The 25,977-nt window shown below is 46.9% G+C and overlaps 1 protein-coding gene across 1 annotated transcript; it reads left to right on the top strand.

Annotated features, from left to right (window-relative positions):
• The first annotated feature begins 9,553 nt into the window (after positions 1-9,553).
• LOC147962409 (uncharacterized) lies at positions 9,554-18,372 on the top strand. The gene is made up of 13 exons (XM_087534184.1): positions 9,554-12,117; positions 12,219-12,309; positions 12,398-12,405; positions 13,569-13,758; positions 15,385-15,439; positions 15,653-15,927; positions 16,039-16,210; positions 16,318-16,485; positions 16,601-16,686; positions 16,954-17,166; positions 17,251-17,343; positions 17,445-17,546; positions 18,004-18,372. Exons 1-13 carry the CDS (start codon positions 9,554-9,556, stop codon positions 18,370-18,372), a joined length of 4,386 nt encoding a protein of 1,461 aa, XP_087390310.1.
• Positions 18,373-25,977: the final 7,605 nt, after the last annotated feature.

Genomic DNA, 25,977 nt, shown 5'->3' with positions numbered 1-25,977 from the left:
TTGGTGTGGGCGTCCTTCTCCCGCTCACGCTTGAGCGCGGCAAGCTCTTCACCACTCGCCTTGAGATCGGCCTCCAGCTGCGCCACCTTCGTCTCCAGCTCCTTCTTGGCGGCCTCGGCAACTGCGGCAGCATCCTCTGCTTGCTTGAGGGCTCCGCCGAATGTTCGCTCGCGCGCGGCAAGCTCCTCCTCGTGGCTGTCAAGGTCGACCTTCCGCTGCACCAGCTCGCCCTCCTGCGCAGACAGCTTCTCAGCGGCAAGCCGCTGTTGCTCTTCAACTTTGGCCTTCTCGAGGAAGAAGGCCTTCTGCTCTTCGGCGAGCTGCTCCCGCTCCTCTGCCAGGGACCAGAGAGCTTCCTGGTTGAGACCCCGGAGCACCTCTGCGCGCTTCTCGATGTCCGCTCCCGCCTTCGCGACAAGCGCCTCGCGGGATTCCAGCTTGGCTTGCCGCGCGCGGTAGAGCGACAACAGCTTCCGCAGCAGCCGCTCCTCCTCAGGCTCGCCGCTGTTGCTGCTCGGCGCATCAACTAGCGTCAGCCCAGCAGAGGCGAGCACCTCTCCATCAAAGCTCTCTCCCTCGACCGGCGCCCTGGAGCTTAACGCCCAGGGGAGGTTGATGAAGACGCCATCGCCGGCCTTCAAGTAGACGCTTGGCTGGGGCTCTTCGGAGCCTGGCGCTGCGGCAGCGGCGGACGGGTCGGCGGTCGACGTAGCGCCTGGCGCTCCTGCGGCCTAAGGGCCGTCAGTGCGATCGCCAGATCCCTCGCCAGCTGCTGCGGCGGCAGCTTTGGCGGCCTCATCGCCGGCGGGATCATCAGCGCCAGCTGTTTCTTCAGTGGCAGCGGCGTCGTCGGCAGCAACCTCAGTCTCCATCGGCTCCGCAGCAGATGGGTCTGATTGCCGGAAAAGTGAGAAAAGTCAAGCAAATACCCAAAAATAAGAAGAACCCAAGGGAAGCTTTGAAGAGAAGATTACCTGTACTGGGTTCGGCAGTCGTAGTCTCCGCCGCCGGGGGGACGCTGGTGCTGTCCCTTGCCGGAGAACTCTCCCTTGCCGGAGGACTCTCCCTTGGCGTTTCAGGGGCGGCCTCCGGGCGCTCCTGGTGGGGCTGCTCTGCTCCTACACAAACCAACAGTCAAATGTCAGCAAAGAAAGAGTATCCATGCGCGCCCAACAGCGGAAAGCGAACCATATACTTACGCTGGGGGCTGCTCTCGAGAACAGTTGCCGGGTCCGGCAAGGTTGTCTCGGGCGCACCCCCTGCTGTCGCGGTGGGTTCGTCCTCGATGACAATCACCGGGACCTTGGCTCTCTTCGCTGCTCTCTGGGCCAGAGTCCTGAAAAGGAATAAGTTCAGAGTAAAGCAAATGAGATACAAGACAAGACAGCAAGAATTGAAGAACTACAAGTACAACAAGAGAATCTTACTCCTCTTCTTCCTCGTCGGAGCTGAACGCGGAGAAGTCGAAGTCTGGCTCACGTCCGGCGCGAGGAGGAGGAGGAGTAGTTTCCCTTGGCCGCTTGGCGGGAACAGTGGCGGTGGTCTGAGACGACCCCACTCCGGCTGCCGTCGCGGCGTGAGCAGCGACAAGATCAGAAGCAGTGGTCCGGGTGGACCTCGCTCCAGTTGCCGCGGCAACGTGAGGTGCTCCCGCAGCAACAATGCTTGCCGCGGTGGAGCGTGTCACGCGGCGCGGCAACTGTTCACTCTCCTGCCGCCCCGCTATGCCCCCGGCCTTGCGGAGACGCCTTCTTGGTGGGGATGGAGGCTCTGCTTGCGGCGAGCTGCCTGAAGATGAGGAGGAAGAGGAGTTGATCTCTAGCGAGCCGCTCGTATCCTTGGCGGGCTCGCTCGACTCGACGTCATGCCCGGCAAGCTCTTTTTCGCCAACAGGCTCCCCTCGCTCGGCACGGCTTGCCACCTCTGCTGCATCTGCCTCCTCCACGGTGAATCCAAATTCGCCCGCGGCTGCGGCTGCCGCCGCCTCTTCCAGCCTAGTGGCGATGCGTGTCATCTCCGCATCGGTGGTGTCGCGGGTGAGGCTATCCTTTTCGTCGGGGCGGACCGGCACTTCTACCAAGCCGTCAAAGAACTGCTGCACGACGTCGTCTGCAGGCTCTTGCCAAGTTGGGACAATTCCATGCGAATCGCACAGCGGCATCATTGCACGGATGCGGTCGAGCGCGGAGTTGTTGCACAGCGGAACGACACCCTTCGGCAACCTGAACACTTCGGGATGTTGAGGGTCGTACTTGAACAGCTCCTGGAGCATCGCGTTGAGCTCCAGAACAGTGAAGTTGAAGTTGAGGCCCGGACGCAGCCTCATGATATCCGCCGCATTCTTGAATTCCCAGGTGGGTCTCCCCCGTTCCTGCAGGGGGGCAATGCGGCAGCGAAGAAAATCTGCGCCAACAGCGCCTACAGTGAGCCCGGAAAGCCTGAGGCGTAGGATCCGGGTGACGGCAATCTTAAGCCTATCATCTTCCGGGGCCACGTCACTCCAATCGCTGCCGCGTGCTACTGGGGCTTGGTGCCGGGCGGTAAACGGCTGCGGGTTCTCCTCGACAATCCAGCACCAGTCTGCTCTCCATTCCTCCCACTTGCCGCGGAACTCTCCCTCCAGATAAGTGTCCTTCTTGTCGGCCCTCGAGATCCAGGCGATTCCGCCGGATAAAGGCTCTCCTCTCTCTACTCGGGGCTTAAAGAAGTGGCGAAAAAGGGCTACATTGGGATGGACTCCGATAAAGTTTTCGCAGAGATGTGCGAAAACTGCCATGGTCAGAACGACATTGGGGGTGAAGTCAAGGAGGTGGAATCCGTAGGTGTTCATGATATCGCAGAAAAACTCAGAGAAGGGCGGGCAGAGCCAGCAGTAGAAGAACAAGGCGAAGAAAGGATATTCGTTTGGAGCCATTTTCCAAGCGGCGGCTGGAAGTACCTTCGTGCGCGGATGCGCTCGCGTCTCCGTCGACCAGAAGAGGTAGTAATTCTCCCTCACCTCCCTCGCGGCAAGCTTGGGGGGGGGGAGATTGCCCGCTCCTTTCGCAGCGCCGCAAGCCGCTGCGCCTCGGTCGACTTCACAACCTTCCCCTTGTCGGCTCTCGGAGCCATGGCGGAAGTGGTGGAGGAGGTCGGCGGCGTTGGTGGTGCTGGTGGCGATGGGGGGCGGGGCGCTGCTCTCTTTCCGCTTTGGGAAGACGAGGGAGCGGCGGAGGCTTCCAAGATTGGAGCAGCAACCGGCGAATGGGCGAACTACCCCTGCTTCCCCTGCTTATAAAGAGAAAGGGGGCGGACGTTCCGCATTTTTGAATAAAGAAACCACCCATGATCTCTCCCACGACGCCGCATTCAACGCGTGCCGTTCGGGGAGGGCGCGGTGGATACGGAGAGAGATACGGCGTAACCCAGGCCGCGCGTGCCCGTGCCCTGTTTTGGGCCTGGCCCAACAGCGCTCGGCACCGTGTATGGCCCAGGCCCGGGGGCTCCTGTCGGTGTACTAGAGTAGGGGTACCCTAGTATCCCGAACTTGTGCACGGGCAGTCGCAGCATCCCGCGGCAAGGCTTGCCGGGTGACCGCCAAGGTCCTCCGTGGTTCCTTTGGAGCCATTCAAAGACAAAGTATCCAAGCCAAGGAAACAAGACCCCCGCAAGAGGAGCTTGCCGGGAAGGCCAACCAAGGCATCTCAAGGAACTTGCCGCGACGCGCCACGCGTCCCGGCAAGGCCCGGTGAGCGACAAGCTCCCGGACGCGATAAGACAACGACCGCGGCAAGGCGCTTGCCGCGGCAAGCCACCACTCTGTGTCCGTGCTCCAGCACATCCACCAACGTGTCGCTCTGCGACCCTTCCAGGCGTACGTGGCGGGAGGCTGTGCAGCCAACGGTGCGCGGTGGCAAGCGGCGCTGACAAGATTGCCATCGTGGCGAGCGGTGGCGTCCCTGACGGTCCCTTTTGCACTATTTAGGCGACGCAGACGGGTATTTAATGCCCTTGTCCCCTGCCGTCAGGGTTAGGTATGATACACTGTAGTAGGTAGCTGTACCAACCGCAACACCTTTCCATTTTTACCCTTGTCTACGTTGCCACCTGTCGGTGACCCCTTGAGCATATAAAAGGAGGCCCATGCGCAACGTAGAGAGGGGGAGGAGAAAGAGAACACTCACGCTCGGTCTCGTTAGCTGTTGGGGTGTACTGTAGCACTCCGCGCTCCCGAGCAAGAACTCAATACAAACCACAAAGCAGGAGTAGGGTTTTACCCATCCGTGCTGCCCGAACCTGGGTAAACTGCTCGTGGGCTTCGCCTCGATCCGCTCTTCGCGCGACCCTCGCCCCCGCCGAACCGAAAGGGACTCGGTCCGCCGGTCCCATAGGTGCTTGTGGATTAGTCCCCCGACAGTGATGGATCAAATAGTTCATTTATCAACTTGGTGTGTCCAAACAATGAAGGATTCCATTGCTTAATTAGTCTAAGGAATCAAAGATCCTACCAGTGATTCAAGACATAAAAACCTAGTTCAACGCTAATTATGATTTTTTGGAAGCATGTAAGATGCATCGGAATGCAAAGATATACTCGAATCTGAACTTGTCAGATTTGAGACAATGAAGTCTATACCACAATAAAAGCATGAACTAACACCAGATTACCATTGGTGTAAAAGAAAAATGTTCAGATTATTGAGTCTATTGTAAGTGGGAGTCTGTTGGAAATATGCCCTAGAGACAATAATATTGTATTATTTATTTCCATGTTTATAATTAAGAGTTTATATTCTATGCTATAACTGCTATGATCCTGGAATATGCAATTCAGCGTAAAAACCATATGCACGTGTGGACTGATAAATAGGAAAACCTAATTCCTAATCTTGCCTCTAGAACTAGCTCCAGTGTTGTAAGTGATCACGTTTTCCGGATCTTGGGATATCGTTAAGTGTAACAATAGTCCCAAAACAACTTTGAGAATATGACCTTGGAAGAACGATCATATTGAACTGACCCAAGCTTGTTTGTTATACTTTGAGATATTATCGCAACAAGTCAATTGATATAACACAGAGAGTTAACGTATGCTTTAGCCCCTTAGATCATGATAGTATCGCAGTTACTTCTTACGTTAGGATGGACTTTGGGGTTGCTTAAACATCATCTGTAACAGGGTAATCATAAAGACAATTTACAGGTTCATCAGAAAGTTTGACAAGGGGCTAGATAGCTCAAGAGTGGGATATGCTTCTCCAACGATGGAGAGACATTCTTAGGGCCCTCTCGATATGACGACATCCATCTTCTTATGTCCAGACACATGTTACTAGGTCACAGGGATTCTAGGACATGTCAACGAGAAAGACGAACAAAACCGGTAATGAGGAGACCGATAGAATGACTCAAGAATATACCGATAAATCTCACCTCAGGTTTTGTGAAGTGTCGTGAAACAAAGTAAATAGCACATCATAACCAAAGGTTCACTCGAATATCATTCGTTTACTCATAGGGATCAATATGGATGTCCACGGTTCCACTATTGGTCATTGAACGGACGGTGTTTTTTTCATGTCTATGTTTTACCGAACCTACATGGTCACAAGCTTAAGGGAACCACGATCTGTTGAGTGTTAGTGAAATGAGAGTTATGATAAAATATTCTCGGAATAGTTTTGGGAACATAATAAATAGTTTCGAGAAAAACCGGAAGTATTTCGGGGTTACCGGAAGAGTTTCGGGGAATACCGGAAAATGATATATAGGTGGAATTTTTTTCTAGGGACCTAATATAAATAATAGAGGACCTATTAGTCGATAACTAATAATGGGCCTTGAAGGCCCATGTAGGGATGGCACCCCCTTTTTAGCTTATTGGACAAGCTAAGGGGGCGCACGGGAGCTGGAGGAGGACTCCTCCACCTTGGCCACAACCCAAGGGGGGTTTCACTCCTCCAAGTTAGCCTAGCCCCTCCCTCCACCTACATATATGTGAAGGGGAGCCCCCTCTCTCTAGTTCAATTTTTTTGTCTAGACTTGATGTAGAATTGAACTAGATCTAGTTAACTCTAATCCTCATAATAGATAAGCCACGTTAGTTTCTCTTATCCATCCTCTAATTCTCTGGCGATGATTAGTTCTGGGCGGCGAAGCGCTGCCAGATCATGAAGCATGTACGCTTGCAATCTGTAGAGAGGCCATGCTTTCGGTGTTTTGTTCAAGGGATCATCGTGGACAGTTCAGGGCACTTCAAGAACGATCTACATCAACTCTTCTTCCGCCGCAACTTGAGGTTGGTAATGATCCGATTTAAACCTCTATATTCATCTTTATCGTGCTCTGGACCATGATCATCAGACGATTTTTTTTGTTTTCTAGTATGTTTCCCAACACAGACGTCCTCCGAGTATACTAGATGATATTTTTTTAACATCTCCCTCCTCCTGCCAAAGCATCCTTTTAATATAAAGTGCATTCCCTTAGTAGGGCCATTGGGCAATTCAAATAAATAAATCATATATAAAGGAAGATTACGTATACTACAGGTAATGAGTATTAATCTGCCTCCATAGGATCTGTTCCTACCCTTCCATGGGCTTAACTTTTTCTCCATCTTCTATTCAGACCAATTCCAATCACTATTACACAACCTGGCATGACTCATAGGAATTCATAGATATTTAAAAGGATTTTTTCCTACACCACAAGTGAAAATAGTCAAATAACTTTCATGTTTAATCTTAGCTTCACCAACACCTCACTCTTATGAAAATTCACCATTTAGTCGAGAGAATTGCTCAAATAAACATAGGATAAGCTTTAAATATCTATCACTTTCTCAATTATCTCTACACATGAAAATAGTATCGTCGGCATATTGTAACATGCTAATACCATTAGGGATCAAATTGTTTACTAAGACCTAGATAAGGACTAAATTTTTAGTTTTCACCAAAATCAAGTTACGAATATCAGTGACAATGTTAAGAAGAATTGGGGGCAAGGGGTCACCCTGCCTCAGGCACTCTTTTTGTCTCAATACAGGCCCAATTTAGGCATTGACCATGACTTCTACTTTACCTTTCTCTATTGTCTGCATAACCCAACTAATAAATTTGGAAGAGAAACCTTTATTTTCCATAACGAAGTACAAGAAATTTAGTTAATTTTGTCATAGGCTCTTTCAAAATCTACGTTAAACAATACATCATCCTTTTTATTTTGCTGCCTAGATGATACTATATTAACCATTGGATCTAAATTCAATTCGTGTGCGCCCACACTCTTGTCCAGTCCGCAGCCCAGATGATACTATATTACCATCGTTATCATAGGAGTTCCTCGCTTGGTGAGGGGGGCAAGCCACAGCTAATCCACACTTATATTAACCACCTATGAAACTCGTAGTACCAACAACAAAAGCTGTCTGATCTGGCAATTCACATAGGGATGCCGGACAACCTCGAGATCTGGACATGCGCGTCCCTAACTGTGCGGGTAAGCCACCATGCATCGCCGATCATGTCCTGTCACCGTGTACGCAGGTGCCAGCTGCATATCGCGGTTCATCTTGCCATGAAACACACATCCATGTCCTGTGTCTCTCGCCAAAGGTTGTCCCGTGTGTCTCTCGCCAAAGGTCAAGTGGCTAACGGCCAAATGTACAAGATGGAGTACATTTTGGCAAGTTTTAACACTGTATTGTACATAACCTTTTGGCAAGTTTTGTCCAGACCTGATTTTTTCCAGCATACTTCTTATTCCTGCTATAAAAAGCACCACAAGTCGTAAAGCCACATTGGCAAATATAGGGTCACAACCTCGACCAATATATATTCGCAAACAAAAAAAACCTCCACCAATATAAGAGCACTCAACTTATTTTGTGTCATCGGTAAACTACCCCCCCCCCCCCGCCCCTCTTCACACGCACACATTACCAAGGCTTCCGCGAACGATGTAAGTTAGATGCCACTCTGGAAAAAATTCGTTGCATGGTGTGAACCAAATCGCAATGGAAAAGAAAAATATTTAACTACTTATAAATATCAAGTATCACTACAAGAAATATGTCAACTTATGACCTTCTGTCAGTGACCCTCGAAGAATTGGTCATAAATTTATGACCATTTTAGACCAATTGGTCAAAAGCTGTCTGGGGGGCTCTAAACCCTAAACCATAACGACCATTTTGGTCAGAAAGGTCATAATTTCATTAGAGGAAATGGTCGTAAAGCTAGTAGCACTGTCCACTGCCTCATGCATAGCTGATAACGACCAATATAAAATGGTCACTACACTTGAGTTTGAATAAATTAGGATGATTAGGCAGCCACCTCAGCAACCTCGCTTATGTGTCACTGTCTAGGTGTCATTTTTGCTTGAGTTTTAATATTCAACAAATAGACGGGGACACATTGACAGGCGGGACCCATTTGACAGATGGGGCCGAGCGCTTAATTCGCCCAAAAAAGATGCACGAGGCAGGACTCGAACCCACGACCTCGCACTTGGTTGGCTCGCATGCTAGAGAGGGACAGTTGCTCGCATCTGGGAGTTTATCTATACATTATATAGAACTACGGCTCTCTCGTATCATTGACAAGTGGGACCTTCCGACCAGGTGGCATCGAACAGAGCAACGATTTGCAACACTGACAGGCGGGAACCATTTGACAGGTGGTTGAGCGAGCGTTTAATTCCCTAAAAAATATGCGCTAGCGGGGACTCGAACCCACGACCTCGCGCTGGGTTCTCTCGTTCATTACCGCTGGGCTAGAGAGAGATTGTTGCTAATGTGTGGGTAGTTTTCCATATAGTATATAAAACCACGGCTCTCGCATACCAGTGACAAGTGGGACCTTCCGACCAGGTGGCGGCGGGTGGCATCGAACAGAGCAACACTTAGCGTTTTTCTAGGTCTTCCGACCAGGTGGCGGCGGGCGGCGGCGGAAGCAACCAGGTGACCTCGCCCACGGCCTCGCCGTAGGTGACCTCACCCACGGCCTTGCCGCCGGTGACCTCGCCCACGGCCTCGCGGCGGAAGCAACCAGTAGGGGGCGGAGGTGGGGGCGGGGCCGGCAGCGGAGGCGGGGGCGGGGCCGGCAGGGGGCGGAGGCGAGGCAGGGCGTGGAGGCGGGGGCAGCAGGGGCGTAGGTGACCGACGGTGGTGGGGGCTCGCCGAGCATGGGGGACTCGCCGCCGCCGCAAGCACACCTCCCGGTATGCACCCCTCACCTCTTCCCCCCTCTCCTCTCTCGTCACCCGAGCAGTGGGAGATGGATTTCAGTCAGATGTTCTTCAGCATAGATGAATTTTGTTGATGCACTGTTAGTAGTTAGGAGATAGCTTACTTGTTTGGTAGATAATGCATAGATGAATTTTCTTGATGTGCTGTTAGGAATTGTTCAGCTTGTTTGTTAAGAATTCTTCAGGCCTTGTGGTTAGGCAATTAGCATATAAAATTTTCTGGAATTTTAGCTTCCATTACTTCCAGCCATTTTCATTAATTAATGTTGATGCACTTAGATTGATTTGCTAAGTTGCAACAATTTGTTGTCTTTGGCAGATGGACAGAAGCTGGATTAGAGAAGGAGTTAGAAAGTTTTCGAAAGAACATATGAAAGGAGTTGATGATTTCATGGCATTTGTTCGGGCAAATTTTGCCAACGATGCTCACATTCTTTGCCCATGTTGTGAATGCCTCAACCGTCCAAGAATGGCTCAAGGAAGAGTGGAAGATCATCTGCTTCTTAATGGGATGTCCAGCACATATGATAGATGGATATATCATGGAGAACCTTTAGACAGACAACCTCAACATTTTGAAGCTGATACAGAGGCCCCTCATATGATGGGTGGTGGTGATGCTGACATTGATTTCATGGAAAATGTTTTGCGAGATAATGCTGTTTTGGAGGAAGAGGATGGGCATGAAGATGATAGGATTCCTGACCTATTGAAGGATTTGTACGATGCTGAAGATCGTGCTGATGGACAGAAATCATTGTTTGCTGAGGTGTTAGAGGAGGCGAAGCGCGCAGCTCATGAAGGGGGTAAATTTTCAAGATTTACCTTCACCGTGAAGTTACTCCACATCAAGTCTTTCTACCGGATTAGCAATGCCGCATTCAACGCAATACTCCGTCTTTTGAGCTTGCAATTCCCTAATAGTTGTGTTCCTAGATCTTATGATGAAGCATTGAGCATAATCCGCAGGCTGGGGTTAGGTTATGTGTCAATACATGTGTGCCCAAATAACTGTGTCTTGTTTCGGAAGGATTTAGCAAAGCATGACAACTGTCCAAAATGCAATGCATCTAGGTGGAAAGATGCTGATGGGAAGAAGTCAATACCGGAGAAGGTACTGAGGCACTTTCCCTTGATACCAAGGCTGCAGCGGATGTTCATCTCGAAGAAATCGTCGCGTGAGGTACAGTGGCACAAGCTGAAGCGGCAACCTGTGGACAATGAGCTGAGCCATCTAGCGGATGGAGAGGCATGGAAAGAGTTTGACCGTATACATTTTGATTTTGCTGCAGATCCAAGGAACATAAAACTTGGCATTGCCACAGATGGGTTTAATCTGTTTGGGAACATGAGCACGTCTTATAGCATGTGGCCAGTTTTTGTGGTGCCGTACAACCTGCCACCATGGGCATGCATGGATCAGTCCAACTTCATGATGTCATTGCTTATCCCGGGTCCAGATTCTCCAGGAAAGGATTTTGATGTCTTTATGGAGCCCCTCGTAGAAGAACTGCTCCAGCTCTGGACTGGTGTACCTACATACGATGCCTTGAGTCTGGAAGAAAAGTTCAATCTACGTGCTGCGATCATATGGTCCATCCATGATTTCTCGGCTCTGCACACTCTGTCTGGGAGGATCACAGCGGGTTATCAGGCTTGTGTCCATTGTGACAAATACCCTTGCTCAAAGAGAATAAGGAGCAAGATATGCTATATTGGGCACCGCCGCTTTCTTCCCCGAAACCATCGCTGGCGAAGAAGCAAAGATTTTAATGGTGAGAATGAAACCCGTGACAAGCCAGCTGAATTCACTAAAGAAGAGCTAGAGCAGCAACTTGAAAAGGTGAAAGATGTGAGACCAGGAAAGCTGGCGAAGAAAAGAAAGCGTGAGGAAGGTCAATGTTGGGACCGGAGGTCTTGTTTGTGGGACCTGCCATACTGGGCTGATCTGAAATTAAGGCATAATCTCGATGTAATGCACATTGAGAAAAACATATGCGAGAATCTGCTAGGGACGTTTCTGAACATTGAAGGGAAGACAAAGGACACGGTTAGTTCTAGGCTTGATTTGGAGGACATGGGCATAAGAGAAGATTTGCATCTACAGCACAATGAAGATGAAGATTCATTTGAAATTCCACGAGCACGGTATACAATGAATAAAGAAAAAAAGCTTGCATTCTGTGAATTCCTAAGAGCGGTGAAATTTCCAGATGGTTATGCTGCTAACCTAGCAAAGTGTGTTACTTCTGATGGATTCAAGCTTTCAGTACTGAAAAGCCATGATTGTCACATCCTCCTCCAAAGGATTTTACCGGCGGGCCTCCGAGGAATCATGCACAAGGATATATATGAAGCGGTTGCTGAGCTGGGAAATTTCTTTAGAGAACGGTGCTGCAAAACCCTCAAGTTAACTGTCTTGGAAAGACTTGAAAAAGAAATCCCAATTATTCTTTGCAAGCTCGAGAAGATTTTCCCTCCAGCTTTCTTCACCGTGATGGTCCATTTGGCGGTGCACTTACCCAAAGAGGCAATGCTTAGAGGCCCTGTGCAATACGGTTGGATGTACCCAATCGAAAGAAGGCTGCTTACTTGTAAGCGTTATGTGCGAAACACAGCAAGACCTGAAGGTTCTATTGCTGAAGCATATGTCGTTGACGAGTGCTTGACTTTTTGCTCTAGATACTTTGGTGATGTGGAAACAAGATGGAACCGGCCGGGCAGAAATAGAGAGCGGTCTGATTCGCAAAGTGGTGATGTCTCTGTTTTCAACCATGGTGTGAACTTTCTTGGAGCCTCACAATACTTGGAGGCTGGTGATGAGTATGACAATATGGTTTTGTTTGTGCTCAGCAATTGCGCTGAGGTTCTACCATATATCGAGTACGTTATATCTTGTGCACTCATTATATATATATATATTTTTTTTGCTTGGGTTGGCACCAGCCTAATGTTTTAATTCACATGTTTTGTTGGCATTGTAGGAAATGCAAGGAAGAGTTAAATCAGGAAGAAAGCAATATCAATGTTGATAAAAGGGTTGCCAAGGTGTTTGCTAATTGGTTTAAGAATCATGTGAGATCTTTAGCCACATGTTTTATGTTTTCTGTGTTATTCACCCATTGTTAAATACCATTGTTTGCTAAATGGTTTATTTGTGCAGATTGGAAAGTTGCATGGATGAAAGATAAAATTATGGGTTTTTGTGCATGCTCATGTATGAAACAATATAAGTTTCATTTTTTGAATGCTAAAAACATGACTCAAACCCTAGCCACGGACGACCGCCGTGACTAAATCCGCCGGTTTTTGAAAACACCGTACAAATTCAAAGGGTGTGTCTAGGGCACATCTAGATGTGCTCTAGTTATTGCACATCTAAGTGAGTGAATCAAGCATAAAGAGAAAAGAAAAAAGAAAAAGGAAAATATCCACACGAATCTCGACGTAAGATCAATGCCATAGGACTTAGATGTGCAATACTTATGGCACATCTAGATGTGCTTTAGCAAAACTGAAATTCAAAAACCGTTTTTCATTTTTTGAATGCAAAAGACATGCGTTTTTCGTGAAGCGGCTACAAGGAGGGGCACCCCAAACGGCGCCATTCCATGTCTATCTCAAAGGAGACCCTATTTTACGGACTGTCGCCAAAAAGCATGCATTTCCGACCCTCGTAGCTACTCCCGGCAATTCGGACCACCTTCGGCCGATTCAGCTGGAACCGGCTGGAATTTGAACTGCGGGCCCTCCATAGCTTGCCCGTTATTTTCACTAAAAATGCTTTTTAGCTTCACAGGCAGGCATTCCATCACAGAATCGACAACAGATTTGCACGGCTCAAACCCTAGCCACGGACGGTCGCCGCGACGAAATCGACCGGTTTTTGAAAACACCGTAAAAAATTCAAAAAAATCAAAAAAATAGGAGACCTCCGCGTCACATCATCAAATTTGGCCTACCAACTAGCAAAAATACTAAACTTGCAATACCAGCGTTTTCTTGAGCTACTCGGTATGATTTTAACCATGATTTCTACAAAGTTTACAAAAAAAACCCTATTTTTTTTCTACACCCAAACCCAAAAGGATTTCCCTCCCACACCAAAATTTTCCCTCCACAAAAATTTCCCTCTCCCAAAATTTCCCTCCACTCCTTCCACTCCCTCTCCCACTACCAGGCAGGACCCACCACTTCCTCTCCCACTAACACGCGGGATCCCCTCCCCTCCCCTCCCAAAATTTCCCCATTCCCCTCCCCTCTCCCCGACGAACCCTAGCTTCTCCCTCCATTCCCCACCTCCCTGCTCCGTGCCGCCCCGCTCCCCACCCTAGCGTCGCCCCTCCTCTGCTCCGCCCCGCACCTTCCTGGTCCGCGCCGCCCCGCTCCCACTCCCTCCCCTCCTCCGTGCCGCCCCGCCACGCCGCGGACTACATCGACGACGACGGCGGCCACATCGACTACATCAACGACGACGGCGGCTACATCGACGACGGCGCGATCGACGATGACCACCGCTGCATCGTCAACATCATCTCCCCCTAGGTACTTCTTCCCTTGATCCATCTCCCCTCCTATGGTGGATCCACCTCCCCTCTGGTGGATCCATCTCCCCTCTAGTAGATCCCCCTCATGGGTTAGGATATTCTAGGGTTAGGATCTCCTGGTGGTTCGGTAGGTCCTCTAGTTCGATAGGTCCCCTGGATCTCCTGGTGGTTCTTGGGGTTAGGGTTCATGTTTATTGTTGCGTGGGGATGATCTCCCTCCAGTTCATGGGGTTAGGGTTAGGGTTCATGGGGTCAGGGTTAGGGTTCATGGGGTTAGGGTTAGGACCGCCTGGTGGTTCGTTTGGTCCGCTTCATGGTTTAGGGTTCATGATTTTAGGAGATGGGGATGGATGGGGAAGTGGATGATTTTAGGGGATGAGGAAGTGGATGATGTCTGGTTGATGGTGCTTGTATCAGTACTTGCTTGTGTATGGTTCAATTACTCAGCTAGCATAGATGGTGAATTAGGTTTCCAACAGCACTTCGAAAAGAAGCTACTTGCTTCCTTGTTTGTATCAACAGTACTTTCTTGTTTCTTTCCCTTCAATTTCCTTCCTTGTTTGCTTGTTACTGTCAGTAGCACTATGCTTGTTTCTATCAGTAGCACTTTCCATGCTTGCTTGCTTGTATTATGCACTTTGCTTGCTTGCAACTTGGGTTAGTATGAACATGTACTTGATTGCTTGTAGCACTTTGCTATCAGTAGCACTACTGGGGTTTGTAGCAGTGTTCTTCTTTCATGATATGTGCATGAAGCTTGTGTTCTTCTTTCCAGTAAACACGGGAATGCTTAGTACTTATTGTGGTATTGGAATTCCTGCTGTGTTAAGGCAGTATGACTAGTTTTAATATATACTAGATTGGTGCTAGATAATTTTGATTGCTGTAATATACAAGGTTGATTCTAATTGTAAAAATGTCTTAACTTGTGTCATCTAGTCTGTAGCCATTTTTGGTGTGTAGAGACAGCATAATCAATAGTAGAGTATAGTTTTTTCATCTGCTTTTGTACTGCTGCAAGTATAGTTGTTTCATGCTTTACCAGTGGCAACATCTAGTTGTTTTGAAGGTCCTCATGATATACTCGTCTAGCTTCCTGTCAGACTATCTAAGCATGTGTACATGACACCAATTCACTAGTTCATGTTGCTTGCTGGCATACATGCTTAATTATGGTTTCCATCAGCATTACTTGCTTGTATCACTAGCACTTGGAGAAGAATCTACTTGCTTGCATATTAATTAGGGCTTGTATCAATAGTACTTGCTTCCTTCTCTTCATTTTCCTTCATTGCTTGCTTGTTTCTATCAGTAGCACTTTGCTTGCTTGTTTCTATCAGTAGCACTTTGCTTGCTTGCTTGTATTAGTAGCACTTATGCACTTTGCTTACTTGCTCCTAGTGTACATGCATGCTTGTTTGGTGCACTTACATGTTTTCTTAATTAATAACACTAGATCACTGTATTGTCTATCCATCAAGTTTGTTTCACATGTATTACATGTATGTGCATGATGGTCCAAATGCTTTCCTTTATTGATACAAGTGCATCATTTTACTTTAATCCCTGTTGTATCTGATTGTTGTTTATTCTATTTTGCAAGCACCACCTCAAGATCAACCATGACAAGGAGGACAAGGTCAAGCATGAGGCCAACCGTTGGTATGCAACTTGCTCCTTGTGGCCAGTTTCATAAAATCTGTGTCTTAATATGCTAAGTGAAATGTATTGCTGCAATCTGAATAAGCTGGCTTAATTGTGCCTGTGTGCTGTTAGTCTTCCTTACCTGAATAACTAGGATTAAATGATAATAAAATTTCATAAGATATGTTTGGCTGCCTGTCCATGCATTCTAAACATTCACCTAATAGTTATGTTTCCTGTATCATGCAAAGAAGAGCCTCTCACCGAGTACGAGAAGGTTAGGGCTAGAAATATCATGAGGAACAATCGGATGTTCCAGTCCCTTGGCATCGGTGCAATAGCGTCGATGATTAGGAAAACAAATGGTGTACAAGAAGGTAGAAGTGACGAGGTTCAAGAGGGTAGTGGAGTTACTAAAGATGACCCAGAGTACAATCCTAAGGAGGATGAAGTTATTGATGGAGAGGAAGTGGATGATGTTGTAGTCAACAAGATTGTTAAGGTGCAAACTCTGTCTTGCTTGGAGGGTTGGGGTTCTGTTATTCTATGTTATTCCTTGTGCTCACATATTTCTCTTGTGTTCTAATGCTTATTTCCGTGCTGTTTATACGAGGCACTGAAGGAATCTAGGACGAAGAGGCCTGGTGTTAAGAAGACAGTCAGCAAGAAGCACAAGAGCTCAGAAACATCTCCTGCAATGCCTCCAGGAAGGGTGATGGCCCCAGATCCAGGACAAAAAAGAGGATCCTGGAACCTGATGAACCTGCCCTTGATAAAGTCACAAGGTAGAAAGCAAGGATGGCGACTGCGACGGACCATCAGGAAAGTATGCTGCTCATGGACTCTCAGACCTCGGTGCAAACGGGTGATGAGTTGCCGCCCATGGTTGAAGGAACCACTCTCAACATGGATGGAAATGGCACTGTCTGCCTAGATGAAGTAGGAACCATCTGCATTGATGAAGCAGGCACTGTCCACACAGACCTCATCCCTGTTGCACCTTCTATTGACAGGAACGCTGTCATCAATAAAGAAGAACAGCAGCTTGTGCTTCAATCAGGCAAGTTGACCTTTGCAATGCTATCTTTTACTAGTGCATTTTCCAAATGGAATGATCATGTATGCTTTTGTTGATTCCTGCATTTGTCGATTTCTATTCTAATTTATGAGTTCAGTTTCATTTTCAGATGCAATGACTCCCAAGACTAGACATAGAAAGGGTAGAGGGCTAGAGAGGATCACCAAGTCGCTTGGTAGCAAGGTGCCTATCCAAATTGCCGAAGGGATGATTCATCCAGAGAAGCCTCTACAGGCAGCAAAGCTTGCTTCTGAATGTGGACTCGTTGCAAAAAGCCATCTTCCGGTTCTTCCTCACTTCAAGCTATACAAAAAAATGCTAGTCTATTGGAGAACTACATTGGGAAAGTTGTTGTAAGCTACTTGTTTCATAGTTAATGTGCTATCTATTTTCTGTAACACCTATGCATGATCACTAATATTTTTCCTACCTTGTTTGCTATCTTGGTAGGCAAATTTTGAGATGAACACGAACTCGGAGACCATCAAGACCTCGTGCAAAGATATTCTGCAGAAATATTCAAAGAACAGACGCCATCAGATCAAGAAGAAGTATTTTGATACCGTAGCCGCAAATAAAGTCAGCATTAAGTCTCCGGTGCCTGATCTAACGGATGGTGAATGGCAAGCTCTGGTGGAGATGTGGTCTACCCCAAGACACAAGGTTTGTCTCTGCTTTGTTTGATGCTTTATGTTCTGCACATGATATTCTAGTGCTAGATCATGCTGACAATATGCTTTTTTGTAGGAAACCTGTTTGTCGAACAAGATGAATCGACAAAAAGTCGTGTACAATCAAAGAACTGGTTCCAGGCACTACACAGCACACATTTTTGCCACTGTGAGAACTCTTCTCTAGAGACCTTACCTTTGGTTCCTCACTGAATAACATTTCTGATTCTTGCTGAATAACATTTTGATTTTTGTTGAAAAACATTTCAGAAAGAAGAGCGTAAGGGTGAGGAGCTGTCTGCGATTGACTTGTTTAAGGCCACCCACAATAGCAAGAAGCACGGGTTTTCGGAGCCAGTCAAGACTGCTATAGTAAGTCACTCCATGCTTTGCCCTGTTTGATTCACAGCCAGCTTTGATGCTTTGATGATTTGATGTTGTTTGACTCGGAGCCAGTCAAGAACACATGCTATGCTCCATGCTTTGATGTTGTTTGATAGTTCAACAAAGATATCAGAACTTGCTGTAGCTATTTGATGCATTTTTTATGATATGATGAAATTTGATCTGAATGTTAGTTTGATGATCGTCTCACTCGGGAAGCCATCTTATATAGAACCACCATTCTAGGCTTAATGAAGTGATCATATTGTTCCAATTGCATGTCTCCAGGTCACTAGTCATCATCTTCTTGTATAGATTTTGTGTGCTGGTTTGATTACTTCAAATAATCCATTTGTGTGCTGGTTTGGTTTCTCTTGCTTGGTTTGGTTTGCAAAATGTGAAATAGATCTCCCACTAATGCCTATCATTTTCCTCCATATGCTAGCTTGAGATGGAAAAAATGAAGGAAGCGCCGGTACCAGAAGGTGAAGAGCCAAAGTCTGCTGTTGAAATTGTCGAACAAGTCCTCAATACCAAAGCCAAGGAAAGCACATTCCTCAGGAATGTTGGGCTCCAGTCATCTAGGAACAACTCCGGCAAAGTTGCTGCTCATGTTCGTGACCTTGAGCAGAAGCTGGAGAGGTCCGAGCTTCAAGCTGAACTGGTGCAAGAAGAATTGGCGGCAATCAAGATGAAGGCGGAAGAATCTGAAGCTGCACGGGACAAGGAACTTGAGCTGCTGCGCAAGAAGTCTCAAGAACAGGAAGAGAAGTTAGCCCACTTGATGGCTCTCTTTGGAGCTAAGGTAGTTTGATGGCTGTGCTATGAACCTCTTTGTCTTTGAGCTAAGGTAGTTGTTGCATTTTGAACCTGTGAACCTGGGAGCTGAGCTGAGAGCTGTTGCATTTTGTTGCATTTTGCTGTTTAAACTAGAGCACATGGATCCTGTGAAGTTATGTGATCACTTGTGAACCTGGGCCTTTCTGTGAAGTTATGTGATCTTGTGAACCTGGATCACTTGTGGATCATTTTGTTTATTTTCTGTGAAGTTATGTGGATCACTTGTGCACCTGGGCTTGTGGATCACTTGTGGATCCTTGTGCACCTGGGCCTTTCTGTTTATAGTTATGCAAAATGAGAACCTGGGCTCTAAAAAGGCCAAGGCCCAAACAAGAATTAGACCAAAAAGGCTTGGGCCTAAAAAAATAAATGACTGTAAGAAAAAAAATATAAAAGGCTGCATAACAGAAAATAAAAAGGCCAAGGCCCAAATTCGAACTAGACTAAAAAGGCTATGGCCCAAAACAATAGTGGAATATAAAAAAATCATCAGAAAAAGGCTCCATTCCCAGAAAATAAAAGGCCAAATTATTGGGCCAGGCCCATGCAGATAAGCAAAATAAAGAGAAAAAAAATTAAATGGGCTGAATTATTGGGCTTGGCCCATCAAGACGGCTGAAATGGACCGGGCTGATTCTATTTTACGACCTTTTCATTTGGTCGTAAGTCTGCCACGTCAGCTTGCCACGGTGGATCTGACTGTTGGGGAACGTTGCAGAAAACAAAAATTTTCCTACGGTTTCACCAAGATCCATCTAGGAGTTCATCTAGCAACGAGTGATTAGATGCATCTACGTACCTTGTAGATCGCGAGCGGAAGCGTTCAAAGAACGGGGATGATGTAGTCGAACACGACGTGATTCAAATCACCGATGATCAAGCACCGAACGGACGGTGCCTCCGCGTTCAACACACGTACGGAACGGATGAAGTCTCCTCCTTTCTTGATCCAGCAAGGGGGGAAGAGAGGTTGATGAAGATCCAGCAACACGACGGCGTGGTGGTGGATGCAGGGCGTCACAGTAGCAGGGCTTCGCCTATACTACGAGAGAGAGACGTAACGGGGAGAGAGGGAAGCACCAAAGGCTGTGGTATGAAATCCCTCCTCTCCTCAACTATATATAGGAGGACCAAGGGGGGGTGGTGCGCCAGCCCAGGAGATCTAATCTCCTTGGTGCGGCGGCCAGGGGAGGTTTCCCTCCCCCCCAAGGCACTCAGGGGTGCCTTCCACCACTTGGACTCCTCCCCATGGAAACCCTAGGCGCATGGGCCTATAGGGGGTGGCGCCCCAGCCCACTATGGGCTGGGTTCCCTCCTATTTCAGCCCATGGGGCCCTTCGGGATAGGTGGCCCCACCCGGTGGGCCCCCGGGACCCCTCCGGTGGTCCCGGTACAATACCGATAACCCCGAAACTTGTCCCGATGGCCGAAACAGCACTTCCTATATATAATTCTTTACCTCCGGACCATTCCGGAACTCCTCGTGACGTCCGGGATCTCATCCGGGACTCCGAACAACATTCGGGTTACTGCATATACATATCTTCACAACCCTAGCGTCACCGAACCTTAAGTGTGTAGACCCTACGGGTTCGGGAGACAAGCAGACATGACCGAGACGACTCTCCGGTCAATAACCAACAGCGGGATCTGGATACCCATGATGGCTCCCACATGCTCCACGATGATCTCATCGGATGAACCACGATGTCAAGGATTAATCAACCCCATATACAATTCCCTTTGTCAATCGGTATGTTACTTGCCCGAGACTCGATCGTTGGTATCCCAATACCTTGTTCAATCTCGTTACCAGCAAGTCACTTTACTCGTACCGTAATGCATGATCCCGTGATCAACCACTTGGTCACCTTGAGCTCATGATGATGATGCATTACCGAGTGGGCCCAGTGATACCTCTCCGTTATATGGAGTGACAAATCCCAGTCTCGATCCGTGTCAACCCAACAGACACTTTCGGAGATACCTGTAATGCACCTTTATAGTCACCCATTTACGTTGTGACGTTTGATACACCCAAAGCACTCCTACGGTATCCGGGAGTTACATGATCTCATGGTCAAAGGAAAAGATACTTGACATTGGAAAAGCTCTAGCAAACGAACTACACGATCTTTGTGCTATGCTTAGGATTGGGTCTTGTCCATCACATCATTCTCCTAATGATGTGATCCCGTTATCAATGACATCCAATGTCCATAGCCAGGAAACCATGACTATCTGTTGATCAACGAGCTAGTCAACTAGAGGCTTACTAGGGACATATTATGGTCTATGTATTCACACGTGTATTACGATTTCCGGATAATACAGTTATAGCATGAATAAAGACAATTATCATGATCACAGAAATATAATAATAATACTTTTATTATTGCCTCTAGGGCATATTTCCAACAGTCTCCCACTTGCACTAGAGTCAATAATCTAGTTACATTGTGATGAATCGAACACCCATGGAATTCTGGTGTTGATCATGTTTTGCCCTAGGGAGAGGTTTAGTCAACGGATCTGCTACATTCAGGTCCGTATGTACTTTACAAATCTCTATGTCTCCATTTTGAACATTTTCACGAATGGAGTTGAAGCGACGCTTGATGTGCCTTGTCTTCTTGTGAAACCTGGGCTCCTTGGCAAGTGCAATAGCTCCAGTGTTGTCACAAAAGAGTTTGATTGGCCCCGACGCATTGGGTATGACTCCTAGGTCGGTGATGAACTCCTTCACCCATATTGCTTCATGTGCTGCCTCCGAGGCTGCCATGTACTCCGCTTCACATGTAGATCCCGCCACGACGCTCTGTTTGCAGCTGCACCAGCTCACTGCTCCACCATTCAACATATACACGTATCCGGTTTGTGACTTAGAGTCATCCAGATCTGTGTCGAAGCTAGCGTCGACGTAACCCTTTACGACGAGCTCTTCGTCACCTCCATAAACGAGAAACATTTCCTTAGTCCTTTTCAGGTACTTCAGGATATTCTTGACCGCTGTCCAGTGTTCCTTGCCGGGATTACTTTGGTACCTTCCTACGAAACTTACGGCAAGGTTTACATCAGGTCTGGTACACAGCATGGCATACATAATAGAACCTATGGCTGAGGCATAGGGGATGACACTCATCTCTTCTATCTCTTCTGCCGTGGTCGGACATTGAGCTGAGCTCAATTTCATACCTTGCAAAACAGGCAAGAACCCTTTCTTGGACTGATCCATTTTGAACTTCTTCGAAATCTTATCAAGGTATGTGCTTTGTGAAAGACCTATGAGGCGTCTTGATCTATCTCTGTAGATCTTGATGCCTAATATATAAGCAGCTTCTCCAAGGTCCTTCATTGAAAAACTCTTATTCAAGTAGGCCTTGATGCTGTCCAAGAGTTCTATATCATTTCCCATCAAAAGTATGTCATCTACATATAGTATGAGAAATGCTACAGAGCTCCCACTCACTTTCTTGTAAACGCAGGCTTCTCCATAAGTCTGTGTAAACCCAAACGCTTTGATCATCTCATCAAAGCGAATGTTCCAACTCCGAGATGCTTGCACCAGCCCATAAATCGAGCGTTGGAGCTTGCACACCTTGTTAGCATTCTTAGGATCGACAAAACCTTCCGGCTGCATCATATACAATTCTTCCTTAAGGAAACCATTAAGGAATGCTGTTTTGACGTCCATTTGCCATATTTCATAATCGTAGAATGCGGCAACTGCTAACATGATTCGGACGGACTTCAGCTTCGCTACCGGTGAGAAAGTCTCATCGTAGTCAACCCCTTGAACTTGTCGATAACCCTTAGCGACAAGCCGAGCTTTATAGATGGTCACATTACCATCCGCGTCTGTCTTCTTCTTAAAGATCCATTTATTTTCTATGGCTCGCCGTTCAACGGGCAAGTCAGTCAAATTCCATACTTCGTTTTCATACATGGATCCTATCTCGGATTTCATGGCTTCTAGCCATTTGTCGGAATCCGGTCCCGCCATCGCCTCTTCATAGTTCGAAGGTTCACCGTTGTCTAACAACATGATTTCCAAGACAGGGTTTCCGTACCATTCTGGTGCGGAACGTGTCCTTGTGGACCTTCGAATTTCAGTAGGAGCTTGATCAGAAGTATCTTGATCATCATCAATAACTTCCTCTCTAGTCGGTGCAGGCACCTCAGGAACATTTTCTTGAGTTGCGCCATTTACCGGTTCAAGAGGTAATACTTCATCAAGTTCTACTTTCCTCCCACTTACTTCTTTCGAGAGAAACTCTTTCTCCAGAAAGGATCCATTCTTGGCAACAAAGATCTTGCCTTCGGATCTGAGGTAGAAGGTATACCCATAAGTTTCTTTAGGGTATCCTATGAAGACGCATTTTTCCGACTTGGGTTCGAGCTTTTCAGGTTGAAGTTTCTTGACATAAGCATCGCATCCCCAAACTTTTAGAAACGACAGCTTAGGTTTCTTCCCAAACCATAATTCATACGGTGTCGTCTCAACGGATTTCGACGGAGCCCTACTTAAAGTGAATGCGGCAGTCTCTAAAGCATAGCCCCAAAAAGATAGCGGTAAATCGGTAAGAGACATCATAGATCGCACCATATCTAATAGAGTGCGATTACGACGTTCGGACACACCATTACACTGAGGTGTTCCAGGCGGCGTGAGTTGTGAAACTATTCCACATTTTCTTAAGTGTGTGCCAAATTCGTGACTCAAGTATTCTCCTCCACGATCTGATCGTAGAAACTTGATTTTCCTGTCACGTTGATTTTCAACCTCACTCTGAAATTCCTTGAACTTTTCAAAGGTTTCAGACTTGTGTTTCATTAAGTAGACATACCCATATCTACTCAAGTCATCAGTGAGGGTGAGAACATAACGATAGCCACCGCGAGCCTCAACACTCATTGGACCGCACACATCAGTATGTATGATTTCCAATAAGTTGGTTGCTCGCTCCATTGTTCCTGAGAACGGAGTCTTGGTCATTTTTCCCATGAGGCATGGTTCGCACGTGTCAAATGATTCATAATCAAGAGACTCTAAAAGTCCATCTGCATGGAGCTTCTTCATGCGTTTGACACCTATGTGACCAAGGCGGCAGTGCCACAAGTATGTGGGACTATCATTATCAACCTTACATCTTTTGGTACTCACACTATGAACATGTGTAGTAATACTCTCGAGATTCATTAAGAATAAACCATTAACTATCGGAGCATGACCATAAAACATATCTCTCATATAAATAGAACAACCATTATTCTCGGATTTAAATGAGTAGCCATCTCGTATTAAACGAGATCCTGATACAATGTTCATGCTCAATATAGGCACTAAATAACAATTATTGAGGTTTATAACTAATCCCGTAGGTAAATGTAGAGGTAGCGTGCCCACGGCGATCACATCGACCTTGGAACCATTCCCGACGCGCATCGTCACCTCGTCCTTTTCCAGTTTTCGTTTATTCCGCAGCTCCTGCGGTGAGTTACAAATATGAGCAACGGCACCGGTATCAAATGCCTAGGAGTTACTACGAGTACTGGTAAGGTACACATCAATTACATGTATATCAAATATACCTTTGGTGTTGCCGGCCTTCTTGTCCGCTAAGTATTTGGGGCAGTTCCGTTTCCAGTGACCCTTCCCTTTGCAATAAAAGCACTCTGTCTCAGGCTTGGGACCATTCTTTGACTTCTTCCCGACAGCTTGCTTGCCGGGTGCAGCAACTTCCTTGCCGTCCTTCTTGAAGTTCTTTTTACCCTTGCCCTTTTTGAACTTAGTGGTTTTATTCATCATCAACACTTGATGTTCCTTCTTGACTTCTACCTCTGCTGATTTCAGCATTGCAAATACTTCAGGAATGGTCTTTACCATTCCCTGCATATTGAAGTTCATCACAAAGCTCTTGTAGCTTGGTGGAAGCGACTGGAGGATTCTGTCAATGACCGCGTCATCCGGGAGATTAACTCCCAGCTGAGTCAAGCGGTTATGTAACCCAGACATAGTGAGTATGTGCTCACTGACAGAACTATTTTCCTCCATCTTACAGCTGAAGAACTTATCGGAGACTTCATATCTCTCGATCCGGGCATGAGCTTGAAAAACCATTTTTAGCTCTTCGAACATCTCATATGCTCCATGTCTCTCAAAACGCTTTTGGAGCCCCGGCTCTAAGCTGTAAAGCATGCCGCACTGAACGAGGGAGTATTCATCAGTACGTGTCTGCCAAGCGTTCATAGCGTCTTGGTTCTGTGGGACGGGTGGATCACCTAGCGGTGCTTGTAGGACATAATCTTTCTTGGCAGCTATGAGGATGATCCTTAGGTTCCGGACCCAGTCCGTATAGTTGCTGCCATCGTCTTTCAGCTTGGTTTTCTCTAGGAACGCGTTGAAATTGAATACAACATTGGCCATTTGATCTACAGGACATATTGTAAAGATTTTAGACTAAGTTCATGATAATTAAGTTCATCTAATCAAATTATTAATGAACTCCCACTCAGATTAGACATCCCTCTAGTCATCTAAGTGTTACACGATCCAAGTCGACTAAGCCGTGTCCGATTAACACGTGAGACGGACTAGTCATCGTCGGTGAACATCTCCATGTTGATCATATCTTCCATACGACTCGTGTTCGACCTTTCGGTCTCTGTGTTCCGAGGCCATGTCTTCACATGCTAGGCTCGTCAAGTTAACCCTAAGTGTTTTTGCATGTGTAAAACTTCTTACACCCGTTGTATGTGAACGAAAGGATCTATCACACCCGATTAACACGTGGTGCTTCGAAGCGACGAACTGTAGCAACGGTGCACAGTTAGGGGAGAACACTTCTTGAAATTGTTGTAAGGGGTCATCTTTATTTACTACCGTCATTTTAAGTAAACAAGATGCAAAACATGATAAACATCATATGCAATCAAATAATAATAGTGACATGATATGGCCAATATCACATAGTTCCTTTGATCTCCATCTTGGGGCTCCATGATCATCCTGTCACCGTCATACTCATCGACATGTAAGTCGTGATTCCTATTACAAGAACATGATCAATCTCATACATCACATATATCATTCATCACATCCTTTTTGGCCATATCACATCACATAGCATACCCTGCAAAAACAAGTTAGACGTCCTCTAATTGTTGTTTGCATGTTTTACGTGGCTGCTATGGGTTTCTAGCAAGAACGTTTCTTACCTACGCAAAGACCACAACGTGATATGCCAATTGCTATTTACCCTTCATAAGGACCCTTTTCATCGAATCCGATCCGACTAAAGTAGGAGAGACAGACACCCGCTAGCCACCTTATGCAACTAGTGCATGTCAGTCGGTGGAACCTGTCTCACGTAAGAGTACGTGTAAGGTCGGTCCGGGCCGCTTCATCCCACGATGCCGCCGAATCAAGATAAGACTAGTAACGGCAAGCATATTGAACAAAATCAACGCCCACAACTACTTTGTGTTCTACTCGTGCAAGAGAACTACGCATAGACCTAGCTCTGATACCACTGTTGGGGAACGTTGCAGAAAACAAAAATTTTCCTACGGTTTCACC

Source organism: Triticum urartu, chromosome 7A (assembly GCF_056163025.1).
Source record: "Triticum urartu cultivar PI428250 chromosome 7A, HENAU_Tu73, whole genome shotgun sequence".
Taxonomy (NCBI): domain Eukaryota; kingdom Viridiplantae; phylum Streptophyta; class Magnoliopsida; order Poales; family Poaceae; genus Triticum; species Triticum urartu.
This window is presented reverse-complemented; position numbering and strand designations above follow the sequence as displayed.

Bases quoted from the DNA above. Each gene is read 5' to 3' on its own strand.
- LOC147962409 (XM_087534184.1), top strand. From the start codon at position 9,554: ATGGACAGAAGCTGGATTAGAGAAGGAGTTAGAAAGTTTTCGAAAGAA. The intron at 16,211-16,317 runs GTAGAAAGCAAG...CCATGGTTGAAG, and splicing joins GCCCTTGATAAAGTCACAAG to GAACCACTCTCAACATGGAT. The intron at 17,547-18,003 runs GTAAGTCACTCC...TCCATATGCTAG, and splicing joins AGCCAGTCAAGACTGCTATA to CTTGAGATGGAAAAAATGAA.